Source organism: Heterodontus francisci, chromosome 32 (assembly GCF_036365525.1).
Source record: "Heterodontus francisci isolate sHetFra1 chromosome 32, sHetFra1.hap1, whole genome shotgun sequence".
In the NCBI taxonomy this organism is placed as follows: Eukaryota; Metazoa; Chordata; class Chondrichthyes; order Heterodontiformes; family Heterodontidae; genus Heterodontus; species Heterodontus francisci.
This window is the reverse complement of record NC_090402.1, coordinates 14945928-14965267: the sequence shown is the minus strand read 5'-3', so window position 1 is coordinate 14965267 and position 19340 is coordinate 14945928. Positions and strand designations below refer to the sequence as shown.

The 19340-nt window shown below is 40.0% G+C and overlaps 1 protein-coding gene across 3 annotated transcripts in view; it reads left to right on the top strand.

The window, feature by feature from the left end:
• Window positions 1-19340, top strand: part of LOC137347654 (transforming growth factor beta receptor type 3-like) — a 144866-nt gene that overhangs the window by 67633 nt on the left and 57893 nt on the right. For all 3 annotated transcript variants that reach the window (XM_068012306.1, XM_068012304.1, XM_068012305.1), the window contains 2 exons: window positions 12525-12684; window positions 17962-18121. In XM_068012306.1, coding sequence (XP_067868407.1) covers window positions 12525-12684; window positions 17962-18121 — 320 coding nt within the window. The remainder of the gene's footprint in view (window positions 1-12524; window positions 12685-17961; window positions 18122-19340) is intronic.

The window sequence follows — 19340 nt, the reverse complement described above, 5'->3', positions numbered from 1 at the left end:
TAATCCCCATCTTCTATGTCAATAGCACTCCTACTGTTTTGTTTGTCTTTGAGTAAGTCAGCCACCATCAAGCCAAATCTGTTGTTTATTTTCAATAAGGTCTGTAACATCCCTTTACTTAAACTGGCAGCAAGACAACATTTTCAACATTACATAAAGCAACTGCAATACCAAATTTTTTCTGGACATAATGTTATTTCCGTTGGTCCAAGTTACCAGGTGTTTTGTGGGAAAATTTTACTGATGGTTTTTTCTCTTACCAACAGAAAAGTTAAACAGTAGAATCATAAAATCTTACAGCACAAAAGGAGGACATTTGGCCCATAGTGCCTGTGCCAGCTGTTTGTAAGGGCAGTCCAAAATTAGGCCCACATCCTAAGTTTTTCCCCATAGCCTCTTCAAGTACATGTCCAATTGCCTTTTGCAAGTTACTATGTGATCTGCTTCCACGACTCTTTCAGGTAGTTAATTCCAGATCTTAACAGCCCAATTTACACCTTATGAAAGTTTTCTTCTCATTTTCCCCTATAGTTCTTTTGACAGTTACTTTAAATCTGTGACCTCTGGTTACTGTCCCACTTACAGTTTCTTCATACTTGCACTGTTAAGCTCCCTCAATTTTGAATACCTCTATTATGTCTCCTCTTGACCTTCTCTGTTCTAAGGAGAACCGTTACAGCTTCCCAATCTCTCCACATAACTCCCTCATCCCTAGTATCATCCTGAGTAACCTCCTCTGTTTCCTGTCTAAGATATCGACATCCAGTTCAGGCCTAACCAGTGATTTGCAATCGTTTAGCATGACCTCCTTGTTTTTGTATTCATTGATCCTATTTATAAAGCCAACTACCCCATAAGCTTTTTAAAAATCAAATTGTCCTGCCACCTTCAAAGATTTGTGAATATGCACTGCCAGGTCCTTCTACTGTTGCACAGTCCTCAAAATAATATTTGATATACAAGATTTACTAGATTAAAAAGAGGACAGTGAAAAAGCTAAATCTTGAGTTGTTTGTTTATTTCTACTCTTTACAGAATCATCTGTGTTTTGAACAAAAATTGGTTAAATGCAATATGACAAAAAGGAAGATGAACTAGAGCAAACATTTTTTTTTCTTGAGATAGATGTTATGACCATTTCAAGATCAAAGTAACAAATACTCTTGCAATACATGACACTTGAGGCCTAAAAGTGTATATTTTCTAGTTTCAGTACTAAAACTTTACATCCACCACATTGTCTATTGACCAACTTCTTGGACTTCATGTGGTTAGCCAATTTTAATTATTTTGTGCGGATAAACCTCCATAATGGGCCTAATGATGGGTGCTCAGCATGATGGGAAATGGGAAGTTCTGTGTTAGCCATATTGGAAAACTTAAAAGGAAACTTAAATTTTTATATTTATGAAGGCTGTGCTGGTGAATGGAATTATTTGAAAGCCTTTTTAATTGTTGTCTTGCGTAGGCAACTGTTTAAAAAGCCTTTGAAGGTGCATGGAGGGGGTGGGGAATCTTTGGCCAGCAGGAAATGAAGGCTGTGGCCAAGTGATAGAGCAGTACAATATTTGAACCCTTTTTTGATGGCTTGTGAGAGGATGTGCTAAAGTATATGGTTTTGAGGAGTTTTATTCTGTTTGGCACTCTCTTCTAGAGGGCAGTACTGCAGCATGACAGTGGAAGGTTCAATGCTGTGCGCACTAATTGCCAGTTCATGAAACATGTAGAAGGTGATTACACACCTTAAGAAAGCTGTCAGAATAGACTACCCAATAGTACTGTTTACTAAGCATGTATCCTACAATATTTGCCAGGCAACCTGTAGAACATTTAGTGCTCAGTGCACAGTAATTTGGGAAATGCAGCAGTGCAATAACATTAGGCAGCCGTATCCTGCGCATGGTGCTAGTCAATGGCAAAGGAAATGAAATAGCTGGCTATGCTAACTGATGCATCCATGCATATATGGCCAGCACATTGGCTGATAGTGCAGATGATCCTTCAGGTAGGACTGAAAGTTGGAAAAAGCAAGAAGAAATTCGTAACCTCACCTGCTGCTGACCTTGTTGTACCTATGGAACAGATTGACTGCAGGTGCTCACAGCAGATGGAAGAGACCTATAGGTGGATCCATTCTGACCTAGGGTCTGCAGATCTAATTCTCAACAATCATTATGAGATGTGACAGAATTAGCAGATATAGTGGGGTAAATTTTAACATGGGCCTCCAAGCATAATGAGGGTAGTAGTGACCTGAAAATTGCTTACTACTTCATATAGGAGTGAGTTCTAACTGTTTTCTTCAAAGAGATCTATCACTGAGTGATCAAAGTGCCCCAGGCGGTAGGTCATTTTAATAATGCAAATAAAGGTCCTGTGATGTACATAGGGCTCCAAATGCCATTTTAGGACAGAACTGAGTGAAGCTTCATTATGCATGCTCAACCAATTTTTAGCGGGTAGTCCAACTGGGCTGCACAAAAATAACCTAGGATAGTGCCTCATTGGTTCACCCACAGTCGTGTGAACAAACTCCCTTCCTGCCCTATGTTTTTCTGGCCCAGGCCAGCCCTTTGGCTGCCTGATATAGTGGCAGTTCAGAGCTGGCAGGATGCCCTAGGGCACTAATTTTCAGCCTGCAGCGTGTATGATAATGAGGTCTGACATTTAAATTATCCAGGCCTCCTATCTGCACTTTTGGACGGCTGGATGGGAATCTTCACCAGTCAGTTGTCCAATAATTAAAATTTACTCCAGTGAATGCAACCAAACCTACGGTGGTGCTTGTTGATGTCCCTGACATGCCTCTGATTGCAGTACTTAGAAACTCTTCTGCATTAAGATAATAGTGTTTGCCAAAGGGAATACATTTAGTGGGCTCCATCTTGCTGAAGGAGTACTGGCATGTTATTAACGTGCACCATTAACAACGAGAAAATTAGCCATCAAATTTAATGGATTAAGAGATGGGGCATGAGTTGCAAATCTCCAAAACTTTCTGGCCAATTTTCACCTCTCCCCTGCTTGTTTTGCACAAATGGCATCTTAAATCTGTGGTCCAGAAGGGGAACAATTGAAACAGTGAAGTCGTCCTTCAGGTATTAACTTGTACTTGGGAATTATCAAATTTTAAATTTTTTAATTTTCTTTTAATTTCTCCATCTTTTTTTTTTCCTTCTCTCTAAGTCTGCTCCCAGTCATATTCTATTGACAAGTGGCCCTACTAGATCACCCATGGCTGGAGGAAACTACTTTGTGGAGTAGACAGCTGCTACAGAGCTGCAAGCATAGCCAGACCCCTCTCTGCAGATAAATGACACTTTCAAGAACTCATCCAAAAAAGCATGCAACTCCAGCAGCAAACAGAAACAATAAAGTGGCAACTAACCTCTAAATACCGCATGATCCCTTAAATAGTGCAAGCTGGGGTGGGGAAAGGGGTGTGTGCATCATCCTGTTTTGCATCATGTTCTCCTGAGCGAGGTAAAGGACAGGGCATTTGTCTCACTGTTGACTTCCAAAATGGTAGTGGTGGCTACAAATCAGCATTGCACCCTGATCCACACTAAAACTAAAAACATTATCTCTCTGTTCAGCATGTTGCCAGTGCCCACACCAACTGCTATACCAAGATGGCGTGTTACACAATTCCTGACGAAAGTGTGCACATTCCTCTTGGATGCCATTTTGGGTCATTAGATGGCTGTGTAACACCTGAGAAACAGCCACTATGTGGCTTAATTTAACCCCTGATGAGTTTAATGAGAAGAATGGGAGGATGGAACAGAAATGTGCAGTGTGGAAAAGAAAAAGAACTTTCATTTCTAAAGCATTGTTCATATCCTCAGGATATATCAAAGGACAATATAGAGGTGGAATGAGGTAGGACTGTGTGGCTGGCAGTCATATGAGATAAGTACTGAAGCTCAGTGTATGGAGCTGGAACCAAGAAGAAATGGTGGGGATGGAACACCATCAAAGATCTGGTGGTATAGGGACTTTCAAGTTGAGACAATTGTGGCAATGGAAGCATGCATGCAGAGACTTGAGGGGAAAGTTTGAAGGATTTGGGAACACTTTCCAGGAAGGTGCCTATAGGGACCAAGGTAGACATTTTTTGAATTCATTCTTGGGACATGGGCGTCAATAGCAAGGCCAGCATTTATTGCCCCACCTTAGTTGCACTGAAAAGATGGTGGGGTCTTGAACTGCTTGGAACAGCTTTCTGGCTAATTCAGAGGGCTGTTGAGTCAGCCGCACTGGTGTAAGAATGGAGTCGCATATAGGCCAGGCCAGAACAGGTAAAAACAGAATATTTCCTTCCCGAAAGGACATTAGTGAATCAGCTTGGTTTTTATAACTATTTTTAACAATGTTGTATTGATGGCCAGTTTATGATTTCCAATTTTAAAAAATGAATCAAATTCTCTTGGGATTTGAACTCTCATTCCCTGAATTATTAGTCCAGTAACATAACCACTGTACTACTGTACCCCATATTTACACTTCTGGAGAAATTGTGATCAAACAATCCTCTTTAGTGTGTTTCTTTAGAAGCTGCTTCTTTTTATATCACACTTTTCTTCTGTTTTCTTCTGCTGGCAGCATTCCTGGACTATGGAATCTCATTGTTTATAACTGACGCTATTTTTCTTTGGTGTAGACTATGGTACAGGAAGGAGTCTGAGCAGCGGGGTGAGTGGCAGTGTCTGTTATCTGAGTGACAGGCAGCTTTCCAAAATTTCTGATATAATGTGGTCTGCTATGAAATAAACTTTACACTAAAAACCTTTAAAGAATAATTGTGGTTTGATATTCAAAAAAAAAAGCTGAGTACCACAAATCTACAGTGTTTTGTACTCCTGTTGTATAACAAAAAGTAATTAAAATGGATAATATCCTTAGTGTTTTTTGGAATTTTAAGTAGAAAATATGAAATAGTTGGTTTAAGAATACAGTAATAGCCTTTATTTGTTATTTAACTTGGATGTTTGTTGCTTTCAGCCAAAAATCTGTTTGCAGTGAGCTTTGGTATTTGAGTATTACAGGGATACTTTGCAGTAATAGACCATTCTCCAAGAATTTCTTAATTAACTGCAGTCAGTTGCAAGAAGGCTACTTTGGCCTTTAATATTAGTAAAAATTTGGATTTGGAGAGGTAACTTTGCCAGGGGAAGAATAGAAGGAATGAGTAATATTATACTTCAGGTATAACCAAGAGTAAAGTTAGCATTCATATGTTAAAGGGTAATATAAATGTCGTTGGGGTGGACGTGTGAGAATAAACATTTTGACTAAGTACTTGTTCGAAAGGTGCAGATGTTAAAATAAACAGGAATATCAAATGACTGTATCTCGTTTTTGTTTGCATTTATCACCAACAGTAATTATAGAGCGAGCCATTGGCTTGGTAGTATTCCTGCCTCTGAGTCAGAAGGTACAGGCTTTGAACCCTGCTCCGTATTATCCAGGAGTGGAGACCCAAGTTGACTAGCGGGTTACTTGCTTTCAGTGGATGTGGGTGGCCACTTTTAATTATTTCTGTTGTGGAAGATCAAAACCCCATCCTGCCTATCTGGTGTGAAATTTGGCCACAGTCATGAGGAGGAGTGTTTATGCAGGTTAGGAACTATAGGCTGATTTTTCGCTCCTGGGTCCTGATCTTACCTTTGAAAGTAAATGCGGGTTGGGAACCCACACATGCTGGCACCAGGACCCAGAGGCTGATTTGAGAAGGTGGCCAATTAAATGGCTGCTTTCAGGAGCCTGGTCCAATTGGAGGCCCTCCAACGCTGAAAAATTGGCAGGCCCATAGTCAGAGGTGGGAACTGCCGATGTAGGTAGGAGAACAAGGGGGCACCTATATCTTGAGGCGCCCTTTCAAAGAAGTGTTCAAACATTAAAAATAAAAATGAAAAAAGCTGGAAATACTGAGCAGATCAAGTAGAGAGAAAAACAGATTTAACGTTTCAGGTCGATGATCTGATGAAAAGGTCTTCGAACTGAAACCTTAACTTTTTGTCTTCACAGATGCTGCCTGACCTACTCAGTATTTCCGGCATTTTGTTTTCATTTCAGGTTTCCCACATCCACAGTAGTTTTCTTTTGTATTCTTACATCTGCTGGCTACCATTGCGGAGGGGGAGCTCCTCCACAGGACAGCCTGCAGCTGTGGCAGTCGCATTGGGGGTGGGGTTAAAATCATTGTGGCATCGATGACTCCCCAATCTGCCGTTGGGAGACTGCCTCAACTTATTCCAGATGGCTTCTGATGATTGCCGTCAATAGGAAATTTAATTAGCCTAATTGGCAGGCGGGTAGCCTTTACCCTCTGTTGTAGCTGCCATGAAAATTGCTCAGAGGCAGGATCGTGGAGACTGACCAGTATGCCGGTGGGTAGTGGGAAAATGTAGGTTCTCCCACCTCTGATCCTGCCTCCACGGCCCTTTTGAAAATTCAGCCCTATGAGACTGTTAATCAATCCACTACTTCACATTCTCCAAGGGAGAACTGTGAAGATACAAAAATAACCAAGTTATTTGTAGATTTAATGGCAGTAGCTAATGTAAAATATCCAATATTATCAACTAATAATGCAAAACTTTGCTTTTGGTTACAACACAAAGACCTTCCATATCTCTCCTGATGAAGGACTTTAAATATAATTCCAAAAGTTTATGTACAAATTATTAGTAAAACCTCGCACCCAATGCGATTGCCAAAGCTGCGGGTTGTCCTGTGGAGAAGCTCCCCCTCTGCAGTGGCAGGCCGGCAGCTGCAGGAATACAAAACCAAATTACTGTGGATGTGGGAAATCTGATGAAAGGTCGCAGACCTGAAATGTTAACTGTTTTTCGCTCTCTCTCTCCACAGATGCTGCCAGACCTGCTGAGTATTTTCAGCACTGTTTTTATTTCAGATTTCCAGCATCTGCAGTATTTTGCTTTTATATTAATTTAATGTGATGTTATTGACCACATCACTCAAAAGTATTCAATGAAAATGTTGGCAGTTGTTGTTTGCTGATTTGTATAGAGTTCAGTTCTAATTCATAACTCTTCAGGTAATGAAGCAGTCTGTCCATGCCTGTATGTAGTAAGACCTGGATAACATTCCAATTTGGGCTGATAAGTGACAAGTAACATGCGTCGGGCAATGAGCATCTCTAACAAGAGAGAATCTAAACATCTTCCCTTGATGTTCAACAGTATTACTATCACTGAATTCCCTACCATCAACATCCTGGAGGTCACCATTGATCAGAAACTAGCCAGCAATATAAAAACAAATTGTAAGAGCTTTTATGGCTACGTAAAAAGGAAGAGAGTAGCTAAAGTAGACATTGGTCCCTTAGAGGCAGAGAAGGAGAAATCATCATGGGGAATGAGGAAATGGCAGAGGCATTGAACAAATATTGTGTGTCTGTCTTCACCGTAGAAGACACAAGTTCCATACCAGAAAAACGCAGTAACCTGGGGGCTAAAAAGTGAGGAAATTAAGGAAATTGATATCAGCTGAGAAACTTGAGGGAACTAAAATCTTGACAAGTTCCTGGGACCAGATGGCCTACACCCTAGGGTTCTAAAAGATAGCTGCTAAGATATTGGATGCGCTGGCTATGGTTTTCCAGAATTCCTTAGATTCAGGAATGGTCCCGTCAGATTGGAAGTTGGCAAATGTTACGCTGCTTTTCAAGAAAGGAGGTGGAGAGAAAACGGGGAACTACAGGCCAGTTAGCCCAACATCAGTCATTGGGAAGATGCTGGAAACTATTAAAGAAGTTTTAACAATGCACTTGGAAAAGCATTGTATGATTAGAACAAGTCAGCATGATTTTACTAAAGGGAAATCCTGTTTGACAATTTATTAGAGTTTTTTGAGGATGTAACTAGTAGGGTAGAAAAAAGGGAATGTGGTAGGTGTTATAGAATAAAGGTAAATGTAGTATACCTGGATTTCCATGAGGCATTCGATAAGGTGCCCATAAACGATTAATAGGCGAGGTAAGGACTCATGGTGTTGGGGGTGATATATTAGTGTGGAGAGGATGGGTTAACAGACAGGAAGCAGAGAATTGGCATAAATAGGGCAGTTTCAAGTTGTCAGGCAGTGAATAGCGGGGTGCTGCAAGGATCAGTGCTGGAGCCTCAGCTATTTACACTCTATTAACCACTTGGATGAAGAGACAGAGAGTAATATATCTAAGTTTGCTGATACAAAGCTCGGTGAAAAGCTAAGCCGCAGCGAGGACGTAGAGAGGCTGCAAAGAGATATAGACTGGTTAAGTGAGTGAGCAACAAGATGGCAAATGGAGTATAATGTAGGGAAGTGTGAAGTTCACTTTGGTCGTAAAACTAGAAAAGCAGAATATTTTTTAGAAGTGTCAAACTGGTAAGTGTTGATGTTCAGAGAGACTTGGGGGTACTCGTACAAGGAACGCACAAAGTTAACATGCAGGTGCAGCAGGCTATTAGGAAGGCAAAGGGCATGTTGGCCCTTTATTGCAAGGGGATTGGAGTACTGGAATAAAGAAATCTTACTAAGGTTATACAGGGCTTTGGTGAGACCGCACCTGGAGTACTGTGTGCAGTTTTGGTCTCCACATTTAAGGAAGGATGTACTTGTACTGGAGGCGGTGCAGCAAAGATTTACTAAATTGTTTCCTGGAATGAGGGGGTTGTCCTATGATAGGCTGAGTAAATTGGGGCTATATTCTTTGGAGTTTAGAAGAATAAGAGGTGATCTAATTGAGACATACAAGATTCTGAAAGGACTTGATAGGGTAGAAGCTGAGAGATTGTTTCCGCTGGTCGGGGAATCTCGAACGTGGAGGCACAGTCTCTGGATAAGGGGTCGATCATTTAGGACTGAGGAGGAGGAGAAATTAATTCACTCAAAGGGTTGTGAATCTTTTTGAATTCTCTACGCCAGAGGGTTGTGGATGCTTCATCATTGCATACATTTAAGGCTGGGATAGATAGATTTTTGGTCTTGCCGGGAATCGAGGGATACGGGGAGCGGGCAGTAAAGTAGAATTGAAGCCCAAGATCAGCCATGATTGTATCAAATGGCGGAACAGGCTCGATGGGCCATATGGTCTACTTCTGCTCATATTTCTTGTGTTCTTAACTGTGGACCAGGCCACATAAGTACTGTAGCTTTAAGAGCAGGTCAGAAGCTCAGTAATCTATGGCGAGTAACTCGCCTCCTTACTCCCCAAAGCCTTTCCACTATCTACAAGGCACAAGTCAGGAGTTTAATGAACACTCCCTCCACTTGCCTGGATGAGTGCAGCTGCAACAAAACTCGAGAAGCTTGACACCATCCTGGGCAAGGCAGCCACTTGATTAACACCCCATCCACCACCTTAAACATTCACTCCCTCCCCTACCGACGTACAGTGGCAGCAGTGTGTACCACATACAAGATGCACTGCAGCAACTCGTCAAGCTTCCTTCGACAGCACCTTCCAAATCAGTGACCTGTAACACCTAGAAGAACAGGGGCAGCAGGCACATGACAGCACCAGCAGTACCGCTCTAAGTCTCTCACCATTCTCACTTGGAAAATATCACCCTCCCTTCATCGGCACTGGGTCAAATTCCTGGAACTCCCTACCTAATGGCACTTCAGCGGTTCAAGAAGCCGGCTCACTGCCACCTTCGAGGCCAATAACTGCTGGCCTTTCCAGTGATGTCCACATCCCACGAATGATTAACAAATTTTTTTTTTAACCTGTATATAACAGTATACAACAGTATACATGACACATTATTTCCTTCCACAGTGTTATCTTTGAAACCTATGTAATTTATCATTCCCAGTCTCTTATCCAATGCTGCATATAATATTTTGAATAAATGCAAAGTTAAGCTGAACAGAGTTCTTGAGTTAGAATGTTTTCTTTGTTAATGGTGATTAGAGCATAAGATTTTTTGCTTTTAATTAATATGGTATAACTACAATATATTTTGCTATTCTATACTACTACAAAATAATGGCAATTTAGTCAGCAAATCTAGAAACTGTGTCAGAAGCAGTCACCTTAATCCTTACAGTGATTCTCTTGTCATGGCCTTGGGCCACCAAAGGGCCTTTAAAAAGCTAGACTCTGAGCTGCTGACGCACAAAAGTTCAAAAAGGTCCTGCTTCCTGTCCTACTTGAAGGAAGTTTAGGAAGAAGTTTGGCTCCAAAGTGTTCAACTGAGACTTGAGGGGGTTGCAATGAAAATAAACATTTTTTTCTAATTGTATCCAAGAATAAATAGTCTGTTGGTCACTGACAGGCAGTCCTTGTAATAGGTCTACATATGAATGGTCAACAGTGGGGAATGTCACCTCAAGGGTCAGCTCACTGCCTGTTTTATGTCCTATTCATACTCCAAAGTAACCACTCTAATTCATTCAGTATTGACAGTGAATAATTTTGGTTGTTTTACAAGACCAAGTATGGTATCTCTACCCTCATCCCTTCCCCTCTCTCTCAGAAGTGCGACAGGGTTCCCCTTGTCCTCACTTTCCACCCCACCAGCCTCCAGATCCAAAGGATCATCCTCTGCCACATACAGCGTGATGCCATTACCAAACTCATCTTCCCCTGTCAGCATTCCGAAGGGATCATTCCCTCTGCGACACCCTCGTCCACTCCTCCATTACCCCCACCACCTCGTCCCTTTCCCACGGCACCTTCCCCTGCAATCGCAAAAGGTGTAATACCTGCCCATTTACCTCCTAACTATCCAAGGCCCCAAACACTCCTTTCAGGTGAAGCAGCGATTTACTTGTACTTCTTTCAATTTAGTGTACTGTATTCACTGCTCACAATGTGGTCTCCTCTACACTGGGGAGACCAAAGGCAGATTGGGTGACCGCTTTGCGGAACACCTCTGCCCAGTCCGTAAGCATGACCCCAAGCTTCCGGTTGCTGGCCATTTCAACACCGCCCCCCCCTCATGCTCACAACTCTGTCCTGGGATTCCTGCAGTGTCCCAACGAACATCAACACAAGCTCGAGGAACAGCACCTCATTTACTGATTAAGCACACTACAGCCTGCCTGACTGAACACTGAGTTTAATAGTCTCAGAGCATGACGGGTTCCACCTTTTTATGCTTAGTTATTTTTTCTTTTTCCTTTTTTTATTTATTTTATTTTATTTTAGGTTTTTCAGTTTGTTTCCACTGTGCTTACCCACTGTTTTGTTTTTTAAGTTCGTCCTTGCAGTGCTCTGTGCTTTACAGTCTTTCACACCCTCTCTTTACTAACACTTTGTCTTTCAGCACACCATTAACATACCATTAGCCTTTGTTCCCATGACCTTCTGGTCAATTATTCTCTGTGACCCTGTCCTATCAACACCTTCACCTTTTGTTAACTCTTGCCCCACCCCCGCTTTACTTGCTTAAAACCTTTCACATTTCTAATATTTGTCAGTTCTGAAGAAGGGCTTCTGACCTGAAACCTTAACTCTGTTTCTCTCTCCACAGATGCTGCCAGACCTGCTGAGTATTTCCAGCATTTCTTCTTTTTATTTCAGATTTCCAGCATCTGCAGTATTTTGCTTTTTTATTGTTATTATGGTATCTTCATCCTGTTTTAAAAGCTAATCGATTTCAAGATAGTACTATTGCCTAACAACCACAGGGTGATTAATTTTATTTAAGTTTAATAGATAATGGCGGGAGCTTTCTTTTCTTTGTGTGTATGTACAAATGTAGCTTTACAACTTCTTTGAAACATTGTAGTTATCTATAATATATGTAAAGCACTTTATGCTAGTAGATTGTGTGCAAGCGAAATTCTGTATCTTAAAATTAAGGTAAAATTTAGTAAATTAAATAATGGTAATATCAGTCATATTAATGACTAGTAGAAATAAATCAAATGCTGGAAATCCAAAACACACAATTCTGGATTTATGCATGTAATTCTTTAAACATAAATGTTCTTCAGGCAAGTCTTTGCATCCCATTTCTTTCCCTCTCTTTCTATCCACTCCCTGCCTCCCCACCCCTCCCAATCAGTCACACACATTTGACCTTTCAGTTATCTGTCTGAGTTTGTGAGATTAATTATCATCAAAATTTGAAAAGCCACAGAAGATGTGCTGTTGTGTAATTATTTTACATATGGATAATTGGAATGTATGCTTTAAACAAAAAGTTGTCAAGTTACATCAGCACATACATAGGGAAAATATCTTTGACACTTTTTTATAATGATGGTGACAACATACCAGGAAGATTACCTATTTCTAACAAAATCAGCAATGTGTTCTTTTAGAATGATTTTATTATAAACAGTGGCCAAAAGAAAATCTCCTCCAAAGGTATTATGGCAGTGTGTTCTACAAAATACACAAAGGTCCCTGCTATAATGTATTTGTGAAAAAAAAGAACTGTTCAACATTTGTAATTGTGTCAGCTTAAAAAGTAGTATTATATAAAACTGTTACCAATAAGAAATGTTGTAAATATGTTCTTTTAAAGTAGTTATTCTAATTGTTAAAGCTTTTATTTTTGCAGCCTGGTAAAAAATCCCATGTGTTACCTCTAAACCCAAGGGGAATTATGAAGCCTTCAGTTATTCAGGAACTATTGAAGACAGCTGAAAAAAATTGCAGTTCAGTCGTCAACTTTGTTGAGCTTGAAAAGTCTGATGGAATAACAATAAAACTGAAAGAAGGTAAGTATATAGAGAGATTTTAATATGCAGAGGCAATTTCTCTGCTGGTGTCTGGGGTGGTGGGGGGAACGTTTAAAATATAAAATTGCAGTTCTATATAATTAGTGATCATTCTAGTAAACAAAAGCTCAGGGTTTATAATTGATCTGAACACTGAAATGAGACATTTGTTTTATAATCTTGTGGAGCCACATTTAAAAAAAAAATATATATAAACATGAACAGAAAATACTGGAAATAGAGAACATGTTTGTAGCCTCTGCAAAGAGAAAAGACAGGTTAACATTGGGTGCAACATTCTTCCTTATCTGGGTCCTGAGTCTTGCAGCTGAAGAATTAACCTGTCATTTCTTCTTGACATGCTTTTAGTTCTAGCATTTTCTAAATGGTGCATTACCCATTTAATTCTCATGATCTAACAATGAAACCAAATTGTGTGAATGGTAGGGTTATGTTTCAGACCTGCAATGTAAACTTTGCTTCTCTCTCCACAGATGCTGCCAGACTTGCTGAGTTTTTCCAGCACTTTTTTTGTTTCAGATTTCCAGCATCTGCAGTATTTTGCTTTGAAATTAGGCTCTCAACTGGGTGGGTGGGTGAGCAGCAAAATCCCACAGCTGCCAGTTTGAGGCTGGGCTGATTTTAACTCTGGAAATGGGAAGTCTACCGATTTTCCTTGTGCAACTTCTGGTAGGCCCCTCAAGGCCTAATTAAAGTGAGAATACATGGTTGCATTCCCTGCTTTTGGATGGATTTCACTGTCTTACTGTAGGGAAGGGAAATCTAAAAAAATGAGACACAGGGTGCCCCCAGGTTTTCATGTACCTTGCTGGAAGTCCTGATGGAGGTGGTCAGGGATAGGAGGGAGGTACAATTTCTTGGCATACATGAACATACCCAGGGCAACTATCCAGCAGCCTTGGACAGAGGTGGCATTAGAGGGTTAATGCCAGCAGCATGACCTGTAGGACCTGGAATTTATTTTGGAAGAAGGCTCTGTGACCTTGGGCAGCATTGGTGTGTATAGCTCTGTATGTCCTTCAACAAAGCTGCCAACACTCCTTTTACCCCCCTCCCCCCACCTCCCACTAAATAATTCTCTCTTCAATTCTTTCAGCATGCAATCACAAGTGCACGCAGCAACTCTCTTAATCAAACAACTCTCTTAATCCAAACACGCTCATTTCTTCCTTTGCTGTCTTCACACCATACCAACAGCATTCTCTTCTGTCATAGGACTGTTTGCACAATTGCTACTTTCTTCCAGGTATTCTTCCTCACATTACCTTCCATACTTTCCATTCTTCATCTCCCCATCTTCATTCCATCTTGCATCTTCTGTCGCTTTCAGTAGATGCTCTATATGTATAAATCCTACAAATCTCCACTTACCTCTGTTTTAGCAGGACAAAACAGTATTTAATACTTGTGAGAGAAGGAAGAGCAGGGGAGTACTAGATATAATAGCCCTCTCCCAAATGGAGGGAAAAGCTCTGGACATTAGTGGCCTTGGAAACCAAGGAGCATCGGTTAGGTGAAGCAGTCTGCAGGCAGGCTTGAGTACTTTTGAAGTTGCTGGCTACAAACATCTTGAGGATCCGAACAGCAGCATTCTACCAGTTTTGCTGAAATCAGGGCTGGGATTTTACAGACCCCACCGAGGCAGGATCGGAGGCTGGGGGGGCCACGGAGACGCACTGCGGGTGGCATCCCCATCATCCAGCGATCTTCCCGGGCAAATTGAGGCCCAATTAAGGGCCCCAGCATTCTGGAATCAGTCGGGGTGGGGGGTCCCATGAGGGAACCGTTCCCCCTGGGCCGCAAGACACCACTCTTCCCCCCCGACCTTGCCGAGGCCTTCTGGACCTACCTCCTCTCTAGGGTTCCAGTGCTGGGCCTGTGTCCGAGGCCTCTGCAGTACTGGCAATGACCACCGCTTCTGGTGGTGCTGCTGCTGATACTGCTGAGCTGTCAGTCCTGTGATTGGGACAGGAATCCCACCTCCTAAAACTTTGGCAAAAAAAGAGTGGAGGATGGCTCCAGGGGAAGGGGGTGGGAGGCAGAGGCTGGGTTCTCCCTGCCTTTTTGGCCCGATGCCAGGAGCCCCGTCTCCAGCACAAAATCCAGCCCCACAAGCGGACTGCTCATAAGTTTAATATACTTGGCAAAACTAGCTGCACTAGAATATTTATCAGGAAGATTAACATGTGAAGCATCACTAAAAATAAATAGTTTCATGTTCTCTGGGTCACCTAAGGGTGGGAATGTACATACACATTTAATCTTTTGTTTTATTTCCCTTTTAAAACATTCGACTTTAGGGTGTTTCATCATAGTACTCAACTCCAGTACATCAAAACTGGCATCTGTTCTAGTTTGAATGCCTAACCAGTTCAACTGACCGGTCAAGCTTCACAATTGCTCGGTCTCTTCCTTAGATATAACATCATCTTTCAATGATGGCCTAGTATGATTAGAGAGTGCTACTCCCATCCTGGTTAAATAAGATTATTGATTTTAAAGTTATTCCAGACCTACTCTGCTTGTATCTAAACCAATATATTTTAAACCCCCACAAACCTGACCCCCAATTTTAAATTCTACTCTTTATTAATAACACATTTCCCAAATTTTACAGTACCACCCTGTAAGTCATCAGTATATATCATGAAGATGCCTGAAAGTTTTCCTTTATGATAACAATAAAACATTGTGGGATCTGCTTTTAGTTGAACACCACTTATTTTCAGCAACATAGATCTCAATGAAAAAATACCACAAACTGGAAACCTCTTTCGGGCCATAGATACATTTGTTTAGTTTCCATAGTTTTCCTTCTAAATCTGCTGTTCCTTTGGCCAATTTCAGAAACACTTCTCTGATAAGTGTCACCCTGCAGAAGTGCAGCTTTTATGTTGATGTATGTTTTGTGACCTTTATTTCATTGTGTGATCTATTCAAACTATGGCCTCTACCTTCACTTTTCTGTCTGTCGGGACTACTGCAGCGAGATCTCCCTCTTGCACAAATCAGAGGATCTTACCCGGTAGGTGAGCATTTTCTGATGCACGAGTCACTTCCAGACCGGCCATCAGTACTTGCACTGTGTTTTCTTTCTTTCTACTCTTTCACCCTATTCTGCCAGTCCATGCAACAAATATGCAGAAAAAAATGGATACCTTCTAGAGCAGGAGGACTATTGTGTAAGGACTAATTGATAGGGCCTGTATCCCCCAACTATCAGGAGTGAATTCTTGGCATGAACCACCCTGCCAACTTGCAGTCTGGTTAATCAGCTAAGAATTTTATGCAGCATTTCACCAATCACTGCATGATTCCTTTTGCAGACTTCATTGTTGAAAGGACTTTCAGTTGCGGTATTCATGTTTTCACAAAGTCTCTGAACATGTCATTGGAAAATTCCTTTCTATTATCAGTCAGAAACTTAGCTGGTGTCCCAGGTTTGATCCCTATCCATTTCTCCATGATTTTGTTTATAATAACCTTTTTGTCCTTGCTATGTCTTATTGTAGAATGACTTAATCTGGCCACTAGGTCTACAATGTAGAATGAAAATATTTCTCTTTATCCCATACCTTTAGATCTAAGGCACCCTTCCACTGCATCCAGTGGACCATTTTGAAATCTGGCAATCATTGAGTCTAATATTATTTCTGTCACTGCAGAATGTCCCATTTGTTCTATGAAGGCTGAATGAAAAATCATGACATATTCTTCCATGGAATGACTATCCGTTTTCCAAAATCCTATCAAAGTCTAACAATGCCTCATAGGCATTTAACCTATCATCTTTCTTGTAGATTTCATCCAAGAACTCTAATAAAAGTCCAAACCGTCATCACGATCCAACTGCCCAGCATCCATCTCTCAAAATCCTTTTATTCTGATTTTACTTATTGTCGGAATCGACAATGCCAAAACTATACCTCGTTTCCTCTTTGGTAGGGATGTAACTCATGTCCACATATCCACTTCGTTCTTTCACTGATCATGTGGTTCCGACTCCAAGAACATTGGAGGATAAACATACCCCAATAATTTACACCTGCTCTGCCATTTTCCACAATGTCCAATAGGATTTTAGTTTTCTGTCTGAAAATTTGTTTACTTAGTTTCCAACCTGCACCTTTAGGCAACCATCCTCTGCTACCATGTTATACTCCAGAAAGCAGTTGAAGGATAGCACTGGAGCCACTCAATACACTTTTTAAGCATTTAGTTACAGAATTACACATTACAAGCATACACCTCTGAACCTAACAAGCCCAACAGTTTCAATCTGTGTCTGTTTATAGGGGCACAAGTAAATCTCCAGCTAATGCTCACAACTAGATACAATTAAAAACAATTAATATACGACTAACAGCCAGCAATATCGATGAGATTTTAAGGATTGAGAAAGAAACAGGAACCATGGAGAAGGAGGGCAAACTAGAGTGGGTGAATTAGAGTTAAATCAGGCACAGAAAGAGAAATAAAGAGGAAAAGAATGATTGGATTGAGAGAGAAAAAGACTGAAAAAATGTAAATTTTATAGTTGGCATTTAAAAAAATATGTAGTAACAATTTACTGTGTAGGAATGAGATTGAACCATTTACATTGTTCCCTTTTAGGGCTAGATAAGTTGCTATGTCTTTCATTAATGATTGATTAACATATTGTTAAAAAGGTACTTACTGTGGCAAATTCAGTGCACAAATAATGTGTAAATCCAGTAAGTTCTTAAAAATAACACAGTGGGTCAGGGTGCGATACTGTTTGTTTGACATAAATGGTGGATGGAGTTAATCAATTGTTAAGATTTGCCACCCACGCTGTATCTATTAATCCCTCAAGTTTGCTGGCTGATTTGCACATCAATAACTGTGTGTATCGTTGAGCACCATTATTTTTGCAGCCCATTATTAATAGCTATCTTAAGAGTGTAACAAAGTTTTTGTTTTGCTTTCATTTTAGGTTTTGAGCCTTTGCTATCTGCAACTAACCAGTCTGGAAAGAACTATTCATTTTTTCTGTTCAAAAACTTAACAATTTCCATTTGACTTAGAATTTTCAAACAATTCTATTTAACTTGGAACTCTTTATTTGTAAACATATTTGTTTTTCAGTGCAAAAAAATAGTTTTAAAACTAAAACTGCCATTACTAGGATTATGCTATTTCCCTGATTTTTTTTTTAAAGATTTTCTTTCTATTAGCATAATCAATACTGGAATCTATCTTGCTTAAATTAAACTTGTATTTTTTTTTAAACAGATGAAATGCTTCTGTCTAAATGTGAACAACAGCCTTGTATCAGTGATCAAAAGTATCTAGATTACAAACTTCCTCCTGACGACTTGGTGGGTTGTGTGACATCTGATCAACACATCGCTTCTCAAACTCACATCATAAATCTAATACCCGTGCTTTTCAGGTACAGAATTTGTTGGGTGTATTAACCCAACTCTTTTCTTCAGTACATTTTTAAAAACTTGGATACAAATATAGTCTGGTGTGAAGGCGATGAGGTGATTGTAATGAAGTATTTTATGAAAAACTAGGGTCAGATATCCCAGTAAAGTGATGTAATCAATGGTGAGTTAAAGCTAAATGCAATTTAAGGAGTAAGTTCCTCACACATGTCTTTTCCTCTTTAATGAAAAAATGTGTGAAATACCTGTTTTATCATTATTGGTGACCCACTGACAAAATTGTGGAAACAGGGTTTTAAAAATTTTCACTTCTGGGAAATTCAATTACTATAGCAAAAGTGAAAAAAAAATCCAATAGCAGCTAATAAGTCATTTAACTGGTATATATGTCACAGTTCTTTGGTCCAGTTGGGCAGTATGTAATTTTTGTAGTAAATACCCACAAATCAGTAATTTTTAACTTATCCGCAAGTACTGCCGCAGTTTGGGTGTATAATGGCACTGCTGACATTTGCCTTCAAGAATGTTTTAAAGTACAGCTTCCCATCATGGTTATCTCCAGAAAACCTATGTATTTAAAAAAAAAAAAGAGTATAATGAATTGGGTTCCCTTTGTCATGAGACCTAAAACAAACTTCACAACCTTCACCTCACTTTTCCAAAATCCAATTACCAGATTTCTATCTGGGTCAGAAAATTACTGACATATTAATGAAATATAAATAATTTTCTAGTGCTTCTCAAAGTATCAATTAACCTAATTTATTTTGGAATTGTAGATCATCTCTGATTTAATTTGTGTCAAATATAGGAGTCAACATAATTGAGATATTTAATTTTTCTGTACTAGGAGGAAACCATTATTTAGCCACACTTTATTTTACATTTCCAAAGTTACAGTGCCAACAAAAGCAATTACTTCTGTCAAATAACAATGAACGATGATCTTAAAAGCAGTTATTGTACGTACAGTGCTTGGTGTATAAGTCAGCTTATAAATATTTAAAAGATATTGCATCCTTCACAGGTGGAGAAAAAAAATTAGGGTAACCAGCACGCTCCCCAAAACTATATAAAAACAGAAAAATGTTGGAAATACGCAACAGGATAAATCAGTGTGTGAAAATCTTATGTTAACATAGCTCTAATTTTAATGTTATGCCCCCCTTTTCTGAACTCCCCTACCAGAAGAAATACTTTCTATCTACCATATCAAATTCT